At 37.2% G+C, this 23505-nt stretch overlaps 2 protein-coding genes across 3 annotated transcripts; one reads left to right on the top strand and one right to left on the bottom strand.

Annotated features, from left to right (window-relative positions):
• The first annotated feature begins 305 nt into the window (after positions 1–305).
• On the top strand, positions 306–5549 carry LOC124375766 (cartilage associated protein). Its single transcript, XM_046834375.1, has 7 exons — positions 306–867; positions 1603–1752; positions 2351–2522; positions 3144–3272; positions 3411–3556; positions 3663–3746; positions 5218–5549. The coding sequence occupies exons 1-7, from the start codon at positions 412–414 to the stop codon at positions 5266–5268; spliced, it is 1188 nt and encodes a 395-aa protein (XP_046690331.1). The 5' UTR covers positions 306–411; the 3' UTR covers positions 5269–5549.
• Positions 5550–6304: 755 nt separating this feature from the next.
• On the bottom strand, positions 6305–23481 carry susd5 (sushi domain containing 5). 2 transcript variants are annotated; one of them, XM_046834369.1, is made up of 5 exons: positions 23361–23481; positions 14574–14745; positions 11047–11156; positions 10732–10920; positions 6305–10154 (listed from the first exon to the last, which is right to left on the bottom strand). In XM_046834369.1, exons 1-5 carry the CDS (start codon positions 23479–23481, stop codon positions 8617–8619), a joined length of 2130 nt encoding a protein of 709 aa, XP_046690325.1. In that variant the 3' UTR covers positions 6305–8616. The 2 variants fall into 2 exon arrangements, with proteins under 2 accessions (XP_046690325.1, XP_046690326.1); XM_046834370.1 differs by lacking the exon at positions 23361–23481 and adding an exon at positions 19469–19820.
• Between the last annotated feature and the right edge of the window lie 24 nt (positions 23482–23505).

Genomic DNA, 23505 nt, shown 5'->3' with positions numbered 1-23505 from the left:
TATTTATTATTAAAAGAACAAATAAAAAAAACATACACATACAAGTATATCACCACGAAATATAGATACCCAGTGCTTTAATAATAAATAAGAATAATTTTCCTATACATACATAATTCCATGTACCTACATTGGTTCTTTTTTTGGGGGACCTCACTTTCTGTAGGGGTTTAATTTCAAGCCCACTTTGATTTGTGATATTTAAGTGTTTATATCTCATTCTAAGAACCTGCACTGATTTAATCGATGTAAGCAAATTTTACACAACAGATGGCATGTCGACAAGCAGAAACGGTCGCAGTTTTTATCGCGATATCACTCAACCTGGCAACCCCCCAGCCCAGCTCCTCGACTCTCCTCAACTTGTGCCAACTCAGATCCGTTCCGTAATTCGCATACATTAGACCCAAAATGGCCCTTTTGTACCAATGTTTAACTTTCGTTCTGTTTTTCGGCTTTTTCCCGGCTGTTCAAGCTCAGTATGAGAAGTACAGCTTCCGCAGCTTTCCGCGTCACGAGCTCATGCCGCTGGACTCGGCGTACAGGCACGCGCTGGACCAGTACAGCACGGAGAAATGGCCGGAGACTGTGGAGTATCTGGAGGTGAGCCTCCGCCTGCACCGTCTTCTCCGCGACAGCGAGGCTTTCTGCAATCTAAACTGCAGCTCGGCGCGTTTGGACACGGAGGAGCGCTTTTCCGACTTCCCCGAGCTGCGCGCTTTTGGGAACGTGATGAAACGCGCTCAGTGTCTGAAGCGCTGCAAGCAGGGCCTCCCTGCCTTTCGCCAGACTCTCCCCAGCAGAGAAACCCTGGACCAGTTTGAGAGACGAGAACCTTACAAATACCTGCAGTTTGCCTACTTTAAGGTATGAACAGTGCACTATTGGTTACCAGCTACATTGCTGTTTGATGCCAGTCTAGAATATGTAGAGTCTAGAATATGTAGAGGAGTCCTCTGATTCCTTCCTATGAAGAAGTAATGTCCTTATGGAAACTGACCTAGGTTTTCAACATTCCATTTGTTCTTGATGCATTAAAGAGCCAGGACCTACTCACACCAGCTGGCCCAAAACCTTCAGAGGGGACTGCATTTTATATATTATATATATTTGTTTCTAAGTAATTAATTTTGGCCCCGAAACATTGTGGATCTAATTTTTTCACCTTTACTTGCACCATAGCAAAAAATAAGGAGGGCATTTTGCTTGAACACATTATAGCACAGTGCAATTCTTTTTTCCTCATATCCTAGTGATGGTAGGAAGCTGGAGTCAGCCCATGATACAGTGCACCTGAAGCACAGTGACAGTGTGTTAACTGCCTTGCTCAAGGGCCCAATAGTGCCAGCCTGGCATCACCGATGCTCGAACTCTCAACTTTCCAATCAGTAACACTACCCATAGTAACTGGACTCTGGTATCTTGTCTATATCAGCATTTTCAGGATTTGCATTACATAAATGGTATTCACATCCTCTGGCTCAAACTAATGAATGTGGAAAATAAGCGTTATTATAAGTTAGACCATTTGTACATTAATGCTTGCCTTTGCTTTGTTTGAAAACGATAATCCAATATGTGAGATGGTTTCATGTGTTTTAGAGCAATAACCTGGCAAAAGCAGTATCTGCTGCACACACCTTCATGGTGAAGCATCCTGATGATGAGATGATGCAGAGGAATATAAATTTCTACAAGAGTTTACCTGGAGCTGAAGAGCACCTTAAAGATGTGGAGACCAAGTCATATGAGGCAAGACACAAATATACACATCTCATTCACACTGTTTACACAGGTGATGGGCATTTTGACGAAATTGCTATTAAAGCATAAACATTTTCACAGATTACATTTATAGCATTTGGCAGACGCCTTTATCCAGAGTAACTTACAACTGATCAATTGAAGGTTAGGGGCCATGCTCAAGGGCTCAGCAGTGCTGCTTGCTGCTGGCTTTTGAATTTGTGACCTTTCAATCCAGAGTGCAATGCCTTTACCATTGAGCTACCACAGATACTTATACATAAAAGGTAAAAAACTTGTGAAGTGCATTACAGCACAGTGAAATGTTTTCTTTGCATTCCCTTAAGTGCACAGGATTAAGGGCCTTGCTCAAGGGCCCAAGAGTGGCAGCTTGGCAATACCAGGGCTTGAACTTTTGACCTTCTGATCAGTAACTAAGCCTTAACCACTGAGCTACTACATCCCCTACGCAAAGGTCTTTCCATGTGATTTAAACTCAACTGGAAGACAATTGGTTTCCTGCCTGAAACTCTGATGTCAGTTTTAATTATATATTATATGACAGATGGTTGTGTTTTGTGTGTTGTGTTTTCTTATACTGCTGCAGATGCTGTTTATTCGAGCAGTGCGGGCATATAACGGGGATAATTACCGAACGTCTGTGTCTGATATGGAGCTGGCACTTCAAGACTTCTTCAAGGCTTATGATGAATGTATTGCTGGCTCAGAGGGTTCGCGGGAGATTAAAGACTTTAAAGATTTTTACCCCTCAATTGCAGGTTGGTTAACACTTCAATTATTACACATTCCACAAAGTGAGGAAGTCCTTGTATCCTGACGACAATTTGCCATCTCCAATCAAATTAAATAAGAAAAAATAGAAGTAGTATCTTTTTAAGGTTTTGGCCCACCAGTAGCCACAGGGACAAATTGTCCAGGGTTCCTGGAACTGTAGTGGGAACAGCAATAATTTTTTTAACGGTTTCCTTTTAACCCGTTTTGATGGTGGTGATGGCGTGGGCTATTTGACACATTGACCTAAAATTTCCCACAGATGATTGTGATGTACCATGAAAGCCATTTCATATGCTTTACATCATTTTCATGCTTATCAAGCCATTCCATTAACCCTTGTGCCCTGTGCATCTGGGCATGTCCACCCCTATCAGAAGAAAAATGTTTTTGGTCATAAAATAAAGGTGATCATATATTGTGTTGATTTACAGTGATGCTTACGTCTGTGGGAACAATTGGACTCAAACCATGCAATAACAACATTCCCCTCACTTGTTTTTGCTTTAATTTTTGACCTGTCTGTATCTTATTGTATGGTATGTGACCATATTTTTAAATATCGGCAATGTCATGTAATGTTCTCATCCAATTTGCGCTTTCTTTAGATCACTATTTCGAGGTTCTTGAACGAAAGGTTCGATGTGAGAGCGATCTGACGCCAGTCGTTGGTGGATTTGTTGTGGAGAAGTTTGTGGCAACTATGTATCACTACCTTCAGTTTGCCTATTATAAATGTAAGCCAAAACTGCCAATTAGCCTGTACACCCAAATATTCAGTGTCCAAAAGTGATATTCTAATGAATTTTGTCTCATTACTGTCTGACTGGTTTGTTTGTGTGTGTGTGTGTGTGTGTGTTTTATCTCTGCCACAGTGAATGACTTAAAGAATGCTGTGCCATGTGTTGCAAGCTACTTGCTCTTTGACCCTAAAGACGATGTGATGAAGAACAATGTTGATTATTATCAGTATCACAAAAAGAAGTTGGGTCTTTCTGATGAGGACTTCCTACCCAGATCTGTCAGTGTTTTCTGCACTCATACAAGCACAATAAAACATATACATTTTTTTTTCCCTTAATCTTTGAAAGAAGAATACTGTCTCAATTTCTTCATCATGTTTACAGGAGGCAATACGATACCACAATCAGACCACACTACAGCTGCAGATGTTAATATTTGCCAAAGAAAACCTGCAGCAGGATGATGAGGTGAGCAGAGAACTCAATAGTTGTGTTTAAGTTTAGTTATTACCCATTCATAAGACAAAATGTTTAACTCACTTTATATATTTTGAGTTCACTTTAAACTTAGCAAATATGTTTACTGTAAATAAAAAAGAATGGGAACAGAAGTGTAAAAACAGCTTTGCAGGTTATATTCCAGGCATCAACATTATAAGCACCAACAATGGAAGCCTGTTTCTGCCACATAAAGAAGGTTTTCCTAATTCTGACTTTTTTTTCCCTCACAAATTCCAATTCTGGATTTTTTTTCTCTCGCAATTCTGTTTTTTTCTCTTGCAATTCTGCCTTTTATTTCCCGCAATTCGGACTTTTTTTCTCATAATTTTTTTTTCTTGCAATTCCGACTTTCTCTAGCCAATTGGGCAGCGTCACCCCCTCTATGGTGCCATAAAACTTTACACTTTAAAAATTAAACCGGCTACAGTCGATAAAATCGCAAGATATCAAACTAAACCTCCAATCCTTGGAGAGATCTCTGTCTAACAACCAGCTCTGGAGGAGACGGAACAATACAGATAAAGCAGAGGAGCCTCGTTTATATGTTGGATGTTTACGAGATCATATGCAGTATTAGCAATAAAATGTAAATTTTTTTCTAAAAAGGAAACAAATTACTAATTAATTTTAAGAGACCCGTATTATTTCCTCTTGTATATTTAGTATTGCTTTTTAATAAAGAAAAGTATCCGATTACTTGATTTATAGTTGGCATAATCGGGAGAATACTAGATTACTTAAATAATCGATAGCTATAGCTCTCGTGTATAGTATATGAAAGCTTGAGTTCTATAGTGGCCCTTAGGTAAATCAATAAAAAAACTTCATGTAATCATGAATATGGTTATGGTCACTATAAAGACACATTTATTTTGGATTTGTTGAAGGAGTCTCCAATGACTCCTTTTATAATAAGTCAATAGTCAATGACAACAACAATAGTCACTGATAAAACAACTTTAATCTGACATGTGAAAGGACTAAGGGGTAAAGAAAGTTAGTTATTTTAATGGATGTACAACAAGATAACTTTATTAGGGATATATTGTACAATGTACATTTTATCCCTATAATGGATACAGTTTTATCCCTACGATTTTTTGCGATTGGAAAATTATAAACATTATGTGACTTGCTATTTTAGGAAAAGAATCAAACTATGTTATATGGAATCTTTCATCAGGATGTTTATCAGGATGGTACATCATTGCATTTTAACCAAATGATAGTACTAGATCTTTGCTAGATCTTAATTCCCTCCACCTCTGTTCAGTGTAAGATATTTCCTACCTCCTTGACACTTTTAGCCATTAGGGTGCAGTGTACACTTGTGTAATATTTTGAGGGAGAGGCGAATTTTCACTGTCCTTTAGCGGCTCATCATGAAACCACAACCATGAAAGTCGACTTTGATAAAAGTGCTTTTTCTCTTTTTCAGGGAGAAGTTCTGGAGTTTCTAGACGAGTACCTTGATGATGAAAATGAGTAGTAATAAATTAATATCTTATGCACTGAAGACAACAAAGTCGGCATTGGGACAAGACAATTTTGTGAACTATGATTTTTTTCCAGGATACGTTTGTATTTATTTTGGGCAATAGGGTGCTTTTGTATTGTTTATGTACCAAACACATTTTGATAATAATGTACCAAACACATTTTGATAATTAATTTCTTCTATGGTGTCCTACAGTAAAAATTACTGTAATTCAGAAGAATGAATAAAAAATTAGTTTGTTGTTTTGGAATAAATTGAAAATCTCTGCTGTATTTTTTGCTCACTGCATATACACAGTTTAGTGTAGTTGCAGTATAACTCAAATAACAAAATATTCTACTCCTACAAATTTCCCCCCAAAATATTACTTCATCAATACAATCTGGGGTTTTTTTTGTTTAAATTTTGTCTTAGAATCTGACCCAGGTATAATTTATTTTGTTGAATGGGCATATCAGATTATCAAATTTAATGATTAAAATCATCGGATGTCTTTTAAGGTTGTCTGGCATTTTGGAAAAAGTCAATTACAAATTTGGAAGTACACACTAAGGCACCAAATTCCTTGACTCATGCACAAAATGAAGAGCACAGATCCTAAAATAACCTGACTACATATACCAGCAGAAGACTAAACACTGAGGCTTATGTTCAAACGTTTAAACTTTAGATGTGAATGTGTACTTAGACACATACCGACACACATAAACCCTAATTTCTGCCTGAAACGCTGACCCATGACTCTCTCTCTCTCTCTCTCTCTCTCTCTCTCTCTCTCTCTCTCTCTCTCTCTTTCTCTCTCTTTGTGAATGTTTCTTACATTGGTGTGATAAACTGCACAGATGCTCCATGTTCAAACACTTCAATATGAGTCTCTGTTTCTCCTGTTACTATGCTTGCTTTTTTTTTTTTCTTAAACCATGGATTTTTCAAGTTTTTTTGTATACTTTTTTATACTTATTTTATACTTATAATTATTTGACAGTATGTATACAATTTCCAAGAACACAAATGAAAAGAACCAATGCAAATTAATTAAGTGGATTTTATTTGTAGTTGTTCAGTTAGTTTGTCACACAAGTGCAGCAGTCAGATGCTATAATAAAGCTTGGAGCTTCTCTCTGAAGATGTATTAAACACTAATAAATTTGTAATAATCTGATAAATGTCCTGATAAATTACAAAATCCTAAAAGGAAATGTCATTGATCAAAACATGCATATAATTTCATAGGCAAAATAAAAAAAAAATAGCAGGCAAAAAGATCTTTGTAGGAAAAGGCCATTATACCTGCAGACTATAAATCCATTTTAGCTTAAATACGTGCAGTGATATAGCATGCCTATGTACTTAATTAAAGAACGTCACTATCAAACGTATTACTAGTAACACGCTGGGAGTCTGCCTAGTCACAGGGACTTGTCAGGAAATTAGTCTACAGGTATTTGGTGTACAAATGGAGCTGTTGTGTAATAGAAAACAGACCAATACTAGATAGAAACTGGTGCACAACATTGAGAAGTATTCACAGGCAAGTTGATATCAGCTCTGGCAAACCATATTTGCTAAATAATAGCACCAACTATGATTGTAAATAAAGGCTTTGTGTCATATTGGCATTTAGCACACATGTGTTTCTGAATTACATTGAGCCTAAACTAAAAATAAAGACACTACCTCACCCCGGCATTCTACTTCTTAGGAAAAATAATTTAAATAGTCAATATTATGGCATGTAGTAAAAATACTTTGTTCATTCAACCAATTGTAAAATTCAATTTTAAAGACATTTATAAACAATGTTTAAGCTGATAAGCATGCCATTTATAAGAATACAATTGACATTTAAATAGCCATCTGGCCACTAAAAATCTAACTTCTTAAACAAACAATTTATTTAACATTTTTCATCCAGAAGTACATTCACAACACTCGAAAGTGTGCTAAAAAATGTTACTTTGACTTAGTAAAAACAATATGCAATAATTTTAAAGATGGCTATTAGGACACTTGAAAATACAGATAGAAGATTACCTATCTAGCTAACATGCACACTTCAGTACTGGTTAATCACAAAATGTGAAAAGCTCTACAATAAATTTTACTCTGATTAAAAACAAAGAACTGATAAGGAAATCAGTCAATGGCATCTGCTGGTCGAAGAAAAGTGCTTGACAAAAACAATAAAACATAAATGCCTTTGTTACACCCAAAACATGTAAATCGCTTCTTAGCATCCACAAAAATACTTTACCTTTACCTATACTGATTCAAGCTAAAAATGTAACTGCCACAGAGTCTCCACCACAACACTGACACAACACTGACACAACACTGATTGCTCTACAGCTTATTGGTCCTCTCTTGCGCTGTATCACTTCTGGCTCCAAATTTTCAATCATTTTACAAATTCATTGTTCATGGAATTGTTAGTAGTTAGGTATGTACTTTAAAGGTTCTTACAGTACATTACATAGTATACTTCTTTGGTTATTTGAGATCCAGCCTGTTCGCTGGTGTCTCTGTGACTGCCTATTCCTGTTCTCTAGTACTGATTACCTCTCTGGCCTTTCTGCCAATGTTGATTCTTATGAAAGCCTGTGGCACATTATAATTATGTACTGTCTTTATTTAATTATACATAAAAATGTATAATTAAAGTTGATGTCTTTCAGATTTACTATTTCTTACCATTTTGTACCATGTTTTTTGGCTCACGTGTGTGATTGGCGCATGTGCTATAACCCTATATGAAGTACTGTAAGGGAAGGGTAAATATTAAAACAAGGTTGAATATGCAGTATATATAACCAATTTCATACATGTTTCACTGATAAAGGACTTACTGTAATACTGATCTTACAATTTAACTGTTTCTGTTTGTCTGAACACTCATTTTTTGCATTTATATTCAGTGTACAAACACTAAACTTGTCACATTATATTAAATCTGCTAAGGTTGATAGACAGATTTCTTCAAAAAACATTATAATCCTGTAAAATTCAAATATCAACAAGCATCTAGCGTCTCAAACGCAAACATCAATATCCTTTCAAATGCAGTCCACACAATGAAAAGAAATCCACAATGAAATAATTAGAAATCATATATAAGCAGGTATAACAGGAAATAACACACAGACACACAGACACACGCTGCACTGCAAACATGCCAAAAAAAAAAAAAAAACCTTTAACAAAGCATTAAAGCAATTCTCTTACTGCACAGAAATCTCTTAACTAGGCAGTAACCTTGTGTGTATAGTAGTGTGTATGAAGGTGCATGTACTTCATAATGTTCAAACATACTTGGTGTTTGTGTATGCAATGCATGTTGGGTTACACAGTCTGCTGGAGTTCAATGCATTGTGTTTGTCTATTAGTTCCATTCAGCTGATAGTGAGAGGTCTTCTGTTGCCTTCTTTTGTAACACCATACACCCAAGGCCACACCCACAATTGCTGCTATAATGCTAACAATGATTGCAGCAATAGTTGGCCCATGGCCAGCTAAGTGGCAAGGGTGTACAGTGCAAGATCCATCATCTTCTGTTTGATCTAGGCTACGGTTCACGTCTCCATCCAGCATACTCTGGTTTTTATGGATTTCTACAAGTACATCATCATCGACAGTGGGAGTGTGAGCCACAAAATGGTCAAAATCTTTGGTTCTCCAAGAGACACTCACTGTAGGTGTGGCAACATTGCTAATGACACGATCTAGGGAAGCAGGTGTGGTTTCTATTGGTGCCATTCCTAAAGGTGTAGTAGTGTGTTCAAAGCCTAATCCCACTTGGCTGGTGCTGACATTCTCAGGAGCAGTGCTAGGTGTGTTTTTATGCATTGTCTCATCTAAACCAGCTGTGTTCTGAGAGTGGATGATTAAAGGTGTGGGGCTCAATTCAACATCATTAATACTGTTGATTGTACCATGAAATGGTAAATCTCCATTTTCATGTTCCACCTCCAGTGGTCTCTTGGCTTCTCCTTCGACCTTCTTTAATTTTGGTGCCTCTGTAACTAAATATCTATCTTCTGAAAGAATCGACACTACGTCAGAAACTTCTCCTCGAGGCTTGTCAGTCACACCATGAAACTCTTCCTCTTTATTGTACACTCCCCAAAAAGCTTCAGTTACATTCTTAACTCCAACATCATGATGATCAGTTACTTTACTAAACTCTTGCTTTTCAGAAATCTTAGACACACCTTCTGTTGGTTCCTTTTGGTGGCTGTGGACACCACCTCCTAGACCTGCTTCTTTTGGTACATCAGTTACACTTTTAAAATCCTCCACCTTTGAACTGTCTGTCACACTCTCCATATCTACTCTTTGCACTGGTACTGTCTCCCCTGTAGACTCTCCACCTGCTCTCTCCTCCTCCTGGGGAATAGGATATCCATCAAGCCATGACTCCACTGTGCTGCCTACTCTGTGAATGGCAGGTTTGTCAGTTGGAGAGTGTGTCATATACACCCCATCGTGATCCTCTGTAGTTATCTCAGGCTCTGTCTGGTGTTCACCAGTCTTGGGAGAGATATAATTCTCCTCTTGGGTGGGGTCTTTAATAGGTGTGCCTGTGGTAATGAGAGGTTGCTCCTCTTCCTGGAAAGCCTCTGAAGGGAACCAAAACATGTGTTTCTGGCTAAGTTGAGATACTGGAGGCTCTGTTACAGACACTGCAGAGGTTTTCTCAATACTGTCCACTCCTTCCCCTACCATGACTGGCTCTAAAAGGTCTGGCTCAGGAGTAGATTCTTCCTCCTCTCCATGATCAGTAGGCCTAGGGATCACATGATGCACCTCTTCTAGGCCATCATAGAGATGATGGTCATCGGAGAGCTTGTCTTCATAATCAATGAAGGCCTCAGCTTTATCTGTAATACATCAAATACACTAATACTAACAATTTAATTTAGAACTCACAAATATTATTGAGCTAAACTAATGTCTCAGCAAAGCATTAATAATCTTTATATTTTAGAATGATAAAGCAACTAGTTTAGATATAGAAAATATTTTGATGAGTATCTAAGTAATATAAGTATATTAAAAAGTAATTTGTAGAAATTACCCAGGTCTTTAATCTTATTTGTTTGGAATGGCTGCAAGCTTTTATTACAGTCAAACAGGACACACATTAAAATCTATGTAAATGTATAAACACAACAACCCCTTTGTAGAAAAATATTAAATATTGAAGACTTCATCAAATATTGAAGATTTCATCATGGTGCAACATTGGATGATTGATAATATCTTTTGTTTCATTTTACATTGTTTTCAAGTTACATTTTAAATGTTATGTTAAATGTTATTTTACCAATTGTAAAACTGTTGTGCCAACCTTCTTATAAATCAAAGCATTTCTGCTTTTCTGGAGTGTACTCCATCCATATGAATTATGTGTTTAAATATCACTTCATAAAATCTCAGTTCTGTTCCCCATCTCACCTTTTACACAGAGCTGCACCAGGCCATACCACTCTCCACAGCTGTCACACAACAGGCTGAAAGCTGTCTCTCCACTGGGCAGAATGTATCCTGGGTTGCATGCATATAGAAGCTCATCACCCAGCTCCAGGCCTGTCTGTCCTTGCAGACGTGTATTAGGAAATGAGGGTGGACCTCCACATGGAGCACCTAATGCATGTAGATAAAAAAAATAGGCTAAAAAATCTTTAATTTAATATTTAGCTAATAATAATTTAATATAGGTTACATAGAAAATATTATTATGTTCCCCTTAACATTTCACAAGCAACTGACCAGAGTCTTTCACACAGAACACAGCCAGTCTTTCAAACGTCTCAGTCACATTCTCCACCTGCATGTCCACTGCTCGTAAGCTTCCAGAGATGCTTCTGCACACTGTTGTCCTACAGGCAGACCAGTTTGTAAAGTATTTACTATACAGAGGTCCAGAATACCCTTTATACAACACTCTTACACAAAAGCAGTTTGCTAAAAAATAAATTGAATATTATTCCTACTGCAAACATCATAACTCATGACTGCCATAAAGAGATTTCATCTCGACCTTGGCATCTGTAGTGAACAATTTGTTAGGCAGAGCAGTGCGTATGGGTGTGGCATGGGTTTGGCATGTGTTCTTGGTATGGTATTTGCAACAATTCTCAGTTCCACTATCCAAAGTAGCTAGGATTCATTAATTTAGTTCACTTTTTAATGACAAGCTTTGCAACTTACAGCTATGAAATTTACAAGTACAATTTGCAGCCCTAAATTTCTATACCCAGAACTTCATGATCACTAAACATGTAAGTAGAGGTTGTGTGTAGGTTTATGTTATATGTTTACTTGTCAGTCTTTCTGTGAACATCCATCATACATAGTTAAGCTATACATTTGGGCAAACTTAATAAATTAGTAAATTACTCTAAATATATAATTTTCTAAACAGAGTAAAGTAACAAGAGCTATTGAAAAGACATTTTAAGACAACCTTCACTTCTTTACTGCTTTACTGCTTTCCTCAGTGCTTGAAGTTGACAAGAAATTAGTTTCTTATCCCACATTGTAACATTCACTTGTAGAATGTGAGTCAGAACTGGAGCGTGAGTGAGTTTGCGTGTGTATACGTGTGCATGTGCGTATGCGTATGCGCAGGCGTATCCGTGTGTATGTCTTTGTGTGTGTGTGTGTGTATGTGTGTGTGTGTGTGTGTGTGTGTGTGTGTGTGTGTGTGTGTGTTTATGTGTGTTTGTTTGGGTGTATTTGTGGATGGAGTGTCAAGATTCTCCTTTGGGAAAACATTAGAAGAGTGTAAAGTTACCCTGGAAATGTCCCATTACTGAGTTCACTTGTTATAGGTATAACCAAACAAATGATTACCATGGTACATTACATTCTTTAGCGAAAATCAGTTGAACTCATTCCTCATAAATCTGCAGACAACCCTAAACCCTGAACAGGTGTAAAATCCCTGCAATATTACATTTAAAGAAGGACAGAGACCCAGTGCTGTGACATTCTTTATTTAGCTCAAGTGCATTCCATTTCCATTTTTTTATTTAACTAAAAATCAGCAGTGATAAATGCAGTTAATTAGATTTAATATGGAAAGCCACACTTCTGTCTGTATTAAGCTCCACTGCTTACAGTGCGACTCTTGCATTAAGAAGTTTATTAAATAGAAGAAAAGCTAATTTAAGGCTGGCTACTCTGGTCATCTCAGCAAATCGGTGGAAAGTCTTCGGTCAGGATAGTGACCAAGAATCTGAAGGTCACTCTGAAGGACTCCAGAGGTCCTGTGTGAAAATGTGAGTACCTGCCAAAAGCACAACTATTTCTGCAAGACTCCACTATTTATGCTTAATTGTTGTCTGCTGAAACACACCTAGAAGGGGTCACAAACATTAGAATTCTGTGGTCTGATTAAGCAAAATTGACCTCTCTGGCATGCACATCAAGCTTTCAATAGAAAGCCATGTATTATTAATCACCTATTCCAACCCATAGCAGCTTAATAGGGATATTTTCGTATTTCAAATGATTGACACATAACAATTGAGGGTAGATGTAGATTTAAAATTTATTATGAATCGAACACCTAATCAAGACAATGCCGACTGATTGCAAGTATGCTATTTTCATCACTCATCTCAATCCATTCCACCACCATTCATTTATTTATTATTTATTATTCTCAACTGTACCACACTCTCAACTGCTGTTTTTTGCACATTTATCATTACCATTGTATTATACTGTTTACATGCTGTTTTTTGCAACTTCGACTGCTGCTGTATTTTTTGCACTACATTGTTCTGTTTATACTCACTTCTGGGATATAGTTTTTAGTTTGTATAGTTTTTACAGTCTTCTTGTACAGTACTGTATAATCAAGTATACAGTAGGTTTACTGGTCGGCGCTATATAGGGTTTTGTGTCTTGCCTTGTGTCGTCTGTCTGCACTGTCTGTCTGCACTGTTTGCACTAGGTTGCACTCGATGCACTTTATGTAACTTGTGTTGTAGCTCTATGTTGTTTTGTTTGTTGCTGTTTAGTGTAGCACCAGGGTTCTGGGGAACGTTGTCTCGTTTTTACTTGACTTCATTAAATGTCTGAGAACTTGAACAGGGTTGGTTGAACATCACTGAAGAGAAATGGTACTAATAATCCAGCACCATTTCCACATCTAAACAAGCCATGGGTGCTTTAAGTTCTATGAATTTTTTAATACTTGTGTAAATGTGCTATTTCATGTTTTTTTCAGATGAAAACCAGTTCATGCTTTTACATTATTAAGTATTTTTGCAGACTCGTTAGAAAATAAAATATGGTTTAAGGTTGTAACAAAATGAGAAAAGGTCTGAACACTTACTGAAGTATTCTGATTGCAATGTGCATTACATTTCTCAGACATCTTTGATAAGCCTGCATGTAACTGAATGTTGTTCTAAATAGACCATCTCAGTTAATGCAACACAAACAGAACTTTTCATTCTGGGCTGGTTTCCAGAAAGCACTGCAGCACAGATATAATTGTATCGTAGTGCAAGCATTACATTAAACACTCCAAGTTAAAACAATTGTAATTGTGTTATGCTCTTAGGGAAATTTAATCATAATAAAAACATGACTTTACAATTTTGGTTATGTCCAGATATACACTATCTATTTTGAGACAGCCTGAGATTTATATGCAATGGGATACATTACACCAGTGTGGGCTCATGACCTTTTTGCAATGGCATATCCAGAAATGTGACTGGAATTGATAGCAGGGCAACAATGAGCTTTTATAATTTGTATATTAATGCATATTCATAGTATCTTGCCTCCTTTCTAAATATAAGTTAAACAAAGAGGTTCCACATCTATTTTAACAGTAGAAAATTAAAGATATTAAATAATATTTAATATTCAGAAACTTAGCAAGGTTCTTTTGATTTTATATATAAAGGTTCAAACGATTTCAATTTTTTAAGGTTACATGTATAAAGAAGAAATAGACTTACATTAAATCCACAATGTGATAATTACTGTGGGATTTGAGCTTTCTCTTTAAACAGTATACATTAACTGTAGAATTGCACAGCCACTGAACAATGTGAAAGTGCTAATGTATTTTGTGACATTGCCTCAGTTATAGCTCTCTCTGGGGCCTGAATGCCTGCAGGTGCAAATGGAAAGTTTTTGCAAAACATATTGTGTTTCTTCTAAATGTGCACAAAAGCAACCTTCCACTAAACTTGGATTGTTATCCTCAAATGTAAACAGTCATAATGACAAATATTTTAAAAAAGTGAACATGTGATTGGGACCCTTACCCAATACTGGGACCAGATAGCCAACCACGTGCACAGGCAGAAAATGAGCACTCCACAACAGCATGGCGAAGTTCCATTGCAGATGCCATTCGAGCACCTTGATGTCCACATGAACTTGAGGCTGCCTCAAACCCATCTGAACCATTTCTCAACTCTTGCAGGAAGACCCGGCCTGTAAAATAAAGAGAGGGAGAGAGAAAGAGAGAATTAATGTAAAAAAAAAAACTTGTATTTTTATTTTACTTCAAATCTAAAATGTACATATTCAACACACACATACACACACACACACACACATATGCAGATATATATGTATACTTTAACTTTTCCAGCCATATGTGTGCCAAGAAGGGGTGTGGACTGCACGTCAGATATTCTCAACCTACATTAGTACTTTAGTAACGCCCTTGAATGGGCAGCAATAAGCACTACATTTCAACAACCACTTTCCAAAGTACAGTGGAGTGTGGAGCATCTTCCCAGGAGAAAGAAAGCTTATTAAAACAGTATACGAGGACTAAATGTGAAACAGAGTTTTCAAAAAGCACATACAAATATTATAGTCAGGTGTCCACAAACGTTTGTTCATGTAGTGTATATACTGTACCTGTCAAAAGCATATATGCAACAAACTATGTAAATTTTAAATATAAAGAATTACTTTATTGAAACAATAATATAAATGTACAGTTCTTGACATTTACTTTCCTTGAAAAATCCTCTCTCCCATCCAGACAGTAAGTTTCTCCAAACATTCAACTGAAATACTTTGCCATGCCTCTTGTAAAACTTGCCAAAAGTGTTTTTTGCTAGATGGATATTTCTTTCTGACGATCCAGTTTATCCCAGAGCAGTTCAATAGCATTTAGGTGTGGTGACTGGGCAGGCCATTCCATGACACTCACGCTGACTGTTTAATCTTTAAATATTTCTTACAGAGATTGGATTTATGGTTTAAAATTGCCTGCCATTGAAGTATGGAATGGTAGCCATGCTGGTTCAGTATTCTTTTGACCCAGAATAAGTCTCCAGGTTCCTTGATCCAAAACAACCCTAAACATTAAGCCTCCACTGCCATGTTTGACTGTGGGTGTGAGCCAGTCTGCTAAAATCTTTTCTCCATCTTACATAAGTTCTCTGCTAGAGCCAAAAATGTCAAATGTAGACTCATCTGTTCACAGAACTTTCTTCCAGTCATTCACTCTCCAATTCTTGTTTGTTATATAAACATATAAATCATATAACATCGATCATATGTGGCTTAAAATATATTTGGCTCAAAAACAATAAAAGACTAGGTGTTTCTAAATACAGTATATGACACTGGATGCTCAACCCAAATGTATAAAAGTTGCATAAAATTGCAAAGGGCTTAACAATGATGAGGAAGAGCGAACCTCCACCTGCCATAATCAAGTAAAAAAAAAATCATTCACTTAAGATAAAAGAATATGTGATTATGGATTATATGTGAGTAAGGTTAGATGAGGTTAGCTGTGTGTTTGTGTGTGTCTGTCTGTGTAACTGGGATGAATTATGTTTTATTTTTAGTGATCGGGTGTGCCACATGGGCACTAACTTAAAAAGTTTCTCAACAAAAGGTAAGTACAAAATGAGGACTGAATCTCAGCTCCAAACAGGATGCATGACTCCAGGGTGAAAATATGAATTCACATATACACATAAACACCACAGTCAGCACCATTCCATAACCCCACCCCAATAAACACATAGACACACACATGAACAGACAAACTGTTAAGCAGTCCAGGTTAAAACAAAAATTGCACTAACCTGCTCCAACTTCAATATCACTCTCACATGTAGTCACAGTTTCACACATAGGATTAAAATAACAGTAGTGTGCAGTCATTGTAGTGAAGCCTCTGTGTACTTATTTACTGTCATGACTAATTTACCCCAAAACATTACTGTCATTTAATTTGGGTTTCTACTGAGAAATGGAGAGATAATGTTGAGAAATGGAATGTAGTGTGAGACAATCTAATTCAGAATTGAATATAAACGTTGTACATATACTGTACTGTTCATAATAATAATTACAAACACAAGAGATTGATGACAATGTTCCAAGTGCCAAACATGTGGTTAATTCCAACTATCAGACCGCTGAGCAATCCTCAGCTGACCCTCCATCAATGACTGCAGTCATTCGTTTTTTTTTATTGCTGTTAAATGCCACAAGGATTTAATGTCTGTTACATTGATGTGATCATATTAGATGTTAGGAGTGAGTAAATGTTTCTGGATAGGATGACACGGTCAAAGATTTTTAATGTCATAAGTTGCATTGTGACTTACATGCCTATTGCCTTGGTGCCAGCATGACACCACTAACAAACTGCTTCTCAGTTCCAACCTTGGAGTCACTTTCAATATTTCTTCTTAATAAATGCATAGCAGCTGAATCACTCTGTCCAGTTCAATCAAATGTTGAAATATAATGGAATAATATAATGGAAATATAATGGAAAGCTTTACCTATCACCTTTTAATTTGTTAAGCTTTAGCTGAGGCAAATAGCTTTCTCCTCTTGCTGTTCAAACCGTGGACGAACACTTCTCACCTGCCCTGTTCCAGCTGTGTGGATCTTTTTTTACCAGGCTAAATCAATTCAGTGTCTATTATCTGGTGTATATAGGAGAGAGACAGATAACCAAAAAAAACATTTTCCACTACATCTGTGTATGCTGTGTGGACTCTCTAATGCCTTGTCTTTATCAAAGAGGATCTCAGGGGCATAACTGGCCAGTTTGGTAGCCTACATAGATTCTAATTTATTTTACATCCCTACAGGGGCATTTTATGTAAAAATGTTTCATAGACCTCTTTATGGATATAGAAAGACATAAGACATGTGATAATGCAGCAATGGCCTAAAGTACTCATGGGTAAAATATAGTCAAATTCATACAAGGGTTTAGCACAGTAAAAGCCCATCGCATATCCCTTTTTGTAAATGGTATCTCTGTTAGAAAAAAGAAGATAGACTTAGATTTAGTCATGTTATAGTCCAATGTTTAAGAATCCTGATCTTACAAAACATTGTGAATGTGGTGTAGAAGTTGGCCAAAAGGTTCTTTGTGACATCTCCAGAACATTGACTATTACAGCCTATAATTATATTGTTAAACTGGGATTGTTTCCGATCAAGCCAGCCTTGTAACCATGGCAAAACTGACTGGATGAAGACTCTGAACATAGGATTTAACTCAGAGTTCACAAATGTAAAGGTTTATATTAAATATTCCACCTTCATACATTTTTGCCACAGTATAGCAGAAATTAGATGCAATGATCCCTATTGCTAAATAGGAGGACACCTGTCTTATGAAAAAAGAAATCCACCAGTTTTTGCTATTAGCAACTTTTAAAAAGGGGTTCATACAACTTTAAATCCACTGCACCCCTCCTTTCAGGATACTTCTGCTGGTCAGCTTTACACCAAGAAATATATTAATGAATAAATGTGTTCCCTTTGTGTGCAGATAAAGCCTTACATTCTTTCCCAGTGTTTGGCATATGTAAACTTACAGCCACCTGCCAAAAATCAAACCCTTGGTCTAAGGATTTAAGATTTTATAGGTCATTAATCATTGTAGCTGAACTGCTCATAGCTTCAATGCAATTACTGCACCTTCTTTAGGCCAGTGACTCTTTGTTCACTAGATTCCATGAGAAGATCTTTAAAATAAACCTTATTCATAATCACAAACTCCTTTCCCCATGGAAGCTACAATCAACATGCTATATTGCACTGGGATAATTGGCCTTGGGTTCTGGGTCTTACTGGAGGTGGTAGCTCTGTCGTTAAGGCATTGGACTCAAGTTCAAATCCCACCACTACCAAACTGCCACTACTGGGCCCCTGAGCAAGGCTCTTAACCCTCTCCTGCTCAGTTGTAAGTGACTCTGGATAAGGGTGTCTGCCAAATGCTGTGAATGTAAATGTACTCCCATTTCATTGACAGCACTGTAAAAGCCCCCTCTTATTGTTTGTGCATTTTGAGTTGATTGTCTTTATTGTTTTAGATTTGATGCTTTTTACTTTCTGCTGGGTTTACTGCTGAGTATACTCCATTTCTGACCAGTTTTGTGTTTCTTACCATACTCAAACTCTGCCATTGGAGCGACCTGCCTGGACTAAAGTTAAAAATGTATTAGAACAGACAGATAAACATAAATCACTATCAAAAATTAAGTCTTGTGTGCGGCTTGTAACCTGCATTGGGACCAAAAGTTTAATACAAACAGGAGCAGCTGTATGTGATCATTACCAGGGCTTTCTAACTGTTTGTCTGATATATATATATATATATATATATATATATATATATATATATATATATATATATATATATAAAATTTATATATATATATATATATATATATATATATATATATATATATATATATATATATATATATATTATAAAATTATAAGACAAAGAAAAAAAATATATATATATATATATATATATATATATATATAAAAAAATATATATATATATATATATATATATATATATATATATATATATATATATATATATATATATATTTTTTTTTTTTTTTTGTCTTATAATTTTGTGGTATAGAATTTTGTCATTTCTGCCAACAGTGATTCAAACCTAAACAAACTTGAGGATTTTCAATGCACCAATGAAGATGAGGATATCTATCTATCTATCTATCTATCTATCTATCTATCTATCTATCTATCTATCTATCTATCTATCTATCTATCTGAAATGCACTTATCTCTCTCTTTCACGTACACACACATATACAGTGCACACACTAACAATTACAAACTGAGAAGTGCGCGCCGTAGTGGTGCGTAAAAAGCGTTCATCTCGAATGGACAAACTCACCATCTGCGCCGGCGAGGCCAACGCTGAACCAAGTCAAGCATGCAAGGAGAGAGCAGAGCACCAGCTCCCGGACAAGCACTGGTCCCATAGCGCAGACTCACTAGTCCTTAGAGTGGGGCAAACGAAATTCTTTTAGAAAGGCGCGCTCGTTGCGCACTCCAAACAGCCCGGGGCTTCTGGTTTGGCGAAGAGGCGAGGAGCGGTAAGGCGCAGTCTCTGTGGCGAAAAGGCGGTTTATCTGACCGGAGGCGCATTACCGAGCTGCTGGAGGACTTGTGTGAAAACTCTCACAGTGCTGTCAGTAAATACGTCAGGAGTGAGAGCGCAGTTGAACAGAGGCGCTTCGCAGCGGACGATGGGAGGGGGACCCGCTCACACAGTGGCCCGTGCGCTTCACAGGGAACCCGTCGCCCTATTGGCCATGTTTAGTCAGCCTGTGATTTTGCTGTAGCATATTTAGGAGCTTTTCCTTGTCCCCAGGGCGCGCCTCTCTAATCTCTGCTTATTCCTGTTATACAGCTAAAAGTGTCAGGACAAAATATGGTGCATCACCACTCAGTAGTTTGGAACGAGCAGTTTCTGCAATCCCACTGCAGTTACACTCCCATAATCACACAAACTCCTAACAATCATTTGAATGTCTTTTACTGTAGCTAAATATTGCAGTGTCTACACCTAACGGTAGCATTAACCTACACTTCTGCCTACACCTAAGCCTAAACCAGTAATCACCTGAAAAAAGAACAGACAAAAAAACAACACAATAAGATAGCACTATGTTTACATGCGTTTCTTAAAAAATAAAAATAAAATATTCATGCATTTGTGCCCGTATGTTGGGGTGGGGACCAGCTACCACCATTATTTTAGATAAGTGACAATTTTTACCTTGTGTTGATATTTGGAGAATTTTCTCTGCAACAAAAGATAGATTTTGTTTTAAATTGGGTCTAAGGAGGTTGCATTTAGTGTTAGGTGTAGGTATAATTTATTTAGTTACAGTAATATAGAAAATACTCCACTAGAATAGGATTACTATGTGTGTGTGTGTGTGTGTGTGTGTGTGTGTGTGTGTGTGTTTCTGTGTCCAGGCTAGCAAACGAGAGCAAGCAAGACAAAGAATGTGTTTTACTGAGTAAGCGGCAGGAGAGAGGCCAACACAAGTAGGGTCTGTCTGAATAGCTTCAGATAATATTTGCTTAAAGTGCTGTGTGTGTTTGTGTTTGTGTGTGTGTGTGTGTGTGTGTGTGTGGGTGTGTGGGTGTGCTTGCGTGCGTGCGTGAGTGTGTGTGTGTGTGTGTGTGAGTGTGTGTGTGTGTGTGCGTGCGCGTGTGTGTGTGTGTGTGTGCCTACTGGAATGAAGTAGACGTTTGTCATATTATCAAAGCTAACACACACTCAGTTACATGTAGGTCGTGCCACGTGTGATCTACAAAACCTACAAACTGACAACCTATTCATAACCTATAGACATACAGCATATTTATCTCACTCTGTAACAAAACACACACACACACACACACACACACACACACACACACACACACACACACACAAAGAGAGCAACATCAAAATCGAATGATTTGTTTACACTTATATTATATTCTGATAACAAGGGATTAGTGGTAAATCAACATTAATGTAAACAAAGCTACTGCAATAGTATTAAAAGAGAAGCAATTACATTTGACAGGTCTGGAATGTCCTTTTTCTTCTGCCCCCTGCTGTTTTCTCTGGGTAAGATAGCACGATATGTGATTCCGTACAAACCTGCAAACACCTTTGGCCGGGTGTAGCCGACTGCCAGCTTTTAAGAGATATTGAGCTAAATTCTATCTCCTCTCACTCATGTTATGTATGAGACTGTGTGCAAGCTTAATCATGCTGTTACAAGCACAGTGCACATAACAACACCTTGAACATTTTAGAGGTCATCCCCAAAAAAGTTCAATGCGACAGATCTTTTATAAGTTACATGTTAAACAGTTCATTAGCCAGTTTTAAGCATAATATGAGCATAATCTTGTATGCTAAAATTCCAGAAGGTGCCGCTGGGCATGATCTTATTTGTCCTGTAGCCCTAAACCCTACCCCAAGCCTACTACATTCTCTAATCTAACACAGAACAACACACTAATCCAACATGAAACACCCAGGTATCTTCACACCCTGAATTCTGGCTCAATTTCACCCACATAGGAGGTGTTGTATCAGGTATGACTACACTTGATAGACCTTCTGCAGCAAAAGCTACTTGGCTTGCTCTGAGCTGAATAGGCAGTGTTGCAATTACAATAACATTGATTGGTGTGCTCATCCAATTTTTGGTGGATTCCAGACATAAGTAGATGGGGTGGTGGCATTCCAAAAGTATCATCCGATTACTTAAAAAGCAGTCTTGAATATGTGTGGGAAATAAAATATTTTTATGCTCAACTTAAATGGTTATGGTAAAATGATTTTATGCTAGTATTTTTATTGGGGGAAGTAACATCACGTAAAACCAGTATGCACTTTTTTTACTCCTACGGCAGTGAACCTCCAGTACTTCATCAACAATCACTTTGTCTGGTTCCTCTCAAGGTTTCTTTCTTTTCCATCTCAGGGAGTTTTTCCTTGCCACAGTCACCACCGGCTTGCTCATCATGGACAAACTTACACTTATAAAGAACATCTTATATTTATTTTATATTCATCACCACATTATCTGTGTAAATCTGCTTTGAGACAATGTTCATTGTAAAAAGTGCTATACAAATAAAAATGAATTGAATTGAATTGAATCACCTTAATATGCATGTCAAGGAGCTTTTAAACAGAAAGAGGAAAAGTGTATGGCTCCAGTTGATTCTGGGGGACACATTTTAAATGTGGAATCACAATAGTGCAGTTTTAAGGTTAGCATTTTAACATTTTAGCAAATATGTCTGGAGATTTTTCTGGAGTATTTCAAAGAATCTGACTATTTGAAAACCATAACCACCTGCAGGTACACCTCCTCCAGTTGGAGATCAGACATCCGATGATGAAATAGTTGGCTAGTTTATTGATGCAGTTCTCATTAAAAGCTATTTCAGGTGATCACTTGATAAACAACTAGCTAACTTTCCAAGTTTGAACAATGTAGCTAGCTATTTATCACTTACATTCATTTATATTATATACCATTAATAGTTTGATCACATTTGCTGTCTGGGTTTGATGATGAAACCATGAAATGATAATATTGTTTAATGAATATCAGAAAATATTGCCTTACGCATCTAATCAGCTGTGCTGTACGTGCTTTACGTTAGCCACCTGAAAAAAATTTGTATAAAACCTGATTCAATTCTGAACCCAACCCCATTCCCCATCTGGATGTGGACGTGGATGTATGATAAACTATAACATCTCATCTGACCTGACTCTGAATGACACACACATGGTACGATCTGAACTGCAAATAACTACTGAAGCCCTGAAATACTTCTTTAAAATGGTCTATATGTTATATTTACCAAAATAAACAACAACCCGAAGACCATTTTGTGAATAAATTAACAGGTTAAATAAAATATTCGTTCATAAATTTAAAGGTATTTATACTATAATGTGAGCACCAAGTGTAAATTGTAGTTGTGTACATTTTATAATAGAACTGTGTGATTCTTAAATAGACGTGCGGAGTGTATACATGCTGGGAGCATGATCAAAACAACCAGACGCGTGCGTTTTTCCCGCATAAATGACGTCACGGCGGCATTCGCCAATGACCTATTAGAACAGGAGTGTATAAACTGTAGGCTGGATTTTATGGGTTTGAAGACCCCCGAAGGTGTAAAGCCGGACAGCGTTTCGCGTTTACTTGAATTTCAGGAACGTGATTGAACATTAATGGTGCGCTACAGACCTTGCGATTTGAGCTCGAGCGCGAGCGGAAATGTAGTCAGGGGCAGTTGCTCGTGAGGCGGAAGTGAGGTTATAGCGCAGCAGCGGCGGCAGCAGCAGCAGCGGTCTGCTTCTCCGTCCATGTTATTATTGTTATTTTGACTGGG

Source organism: Silurus meridionalis, chromosome 22 (genome assembly GCF_014805685.1).
Source record: "Silurus meridionalis isolate SWU-2019-XX chromosome 22, ASM1480568v1, whole genome shotgun sequence".
NCBI lineage: Eukaryota > Metazoa > Chordata > Actinopteri > Siluriformes > Siluridae > Silurus > Silurus meridionalis.
This window is presented reverse-complemented; position numbering and strand designations above follow the sequence as displayed.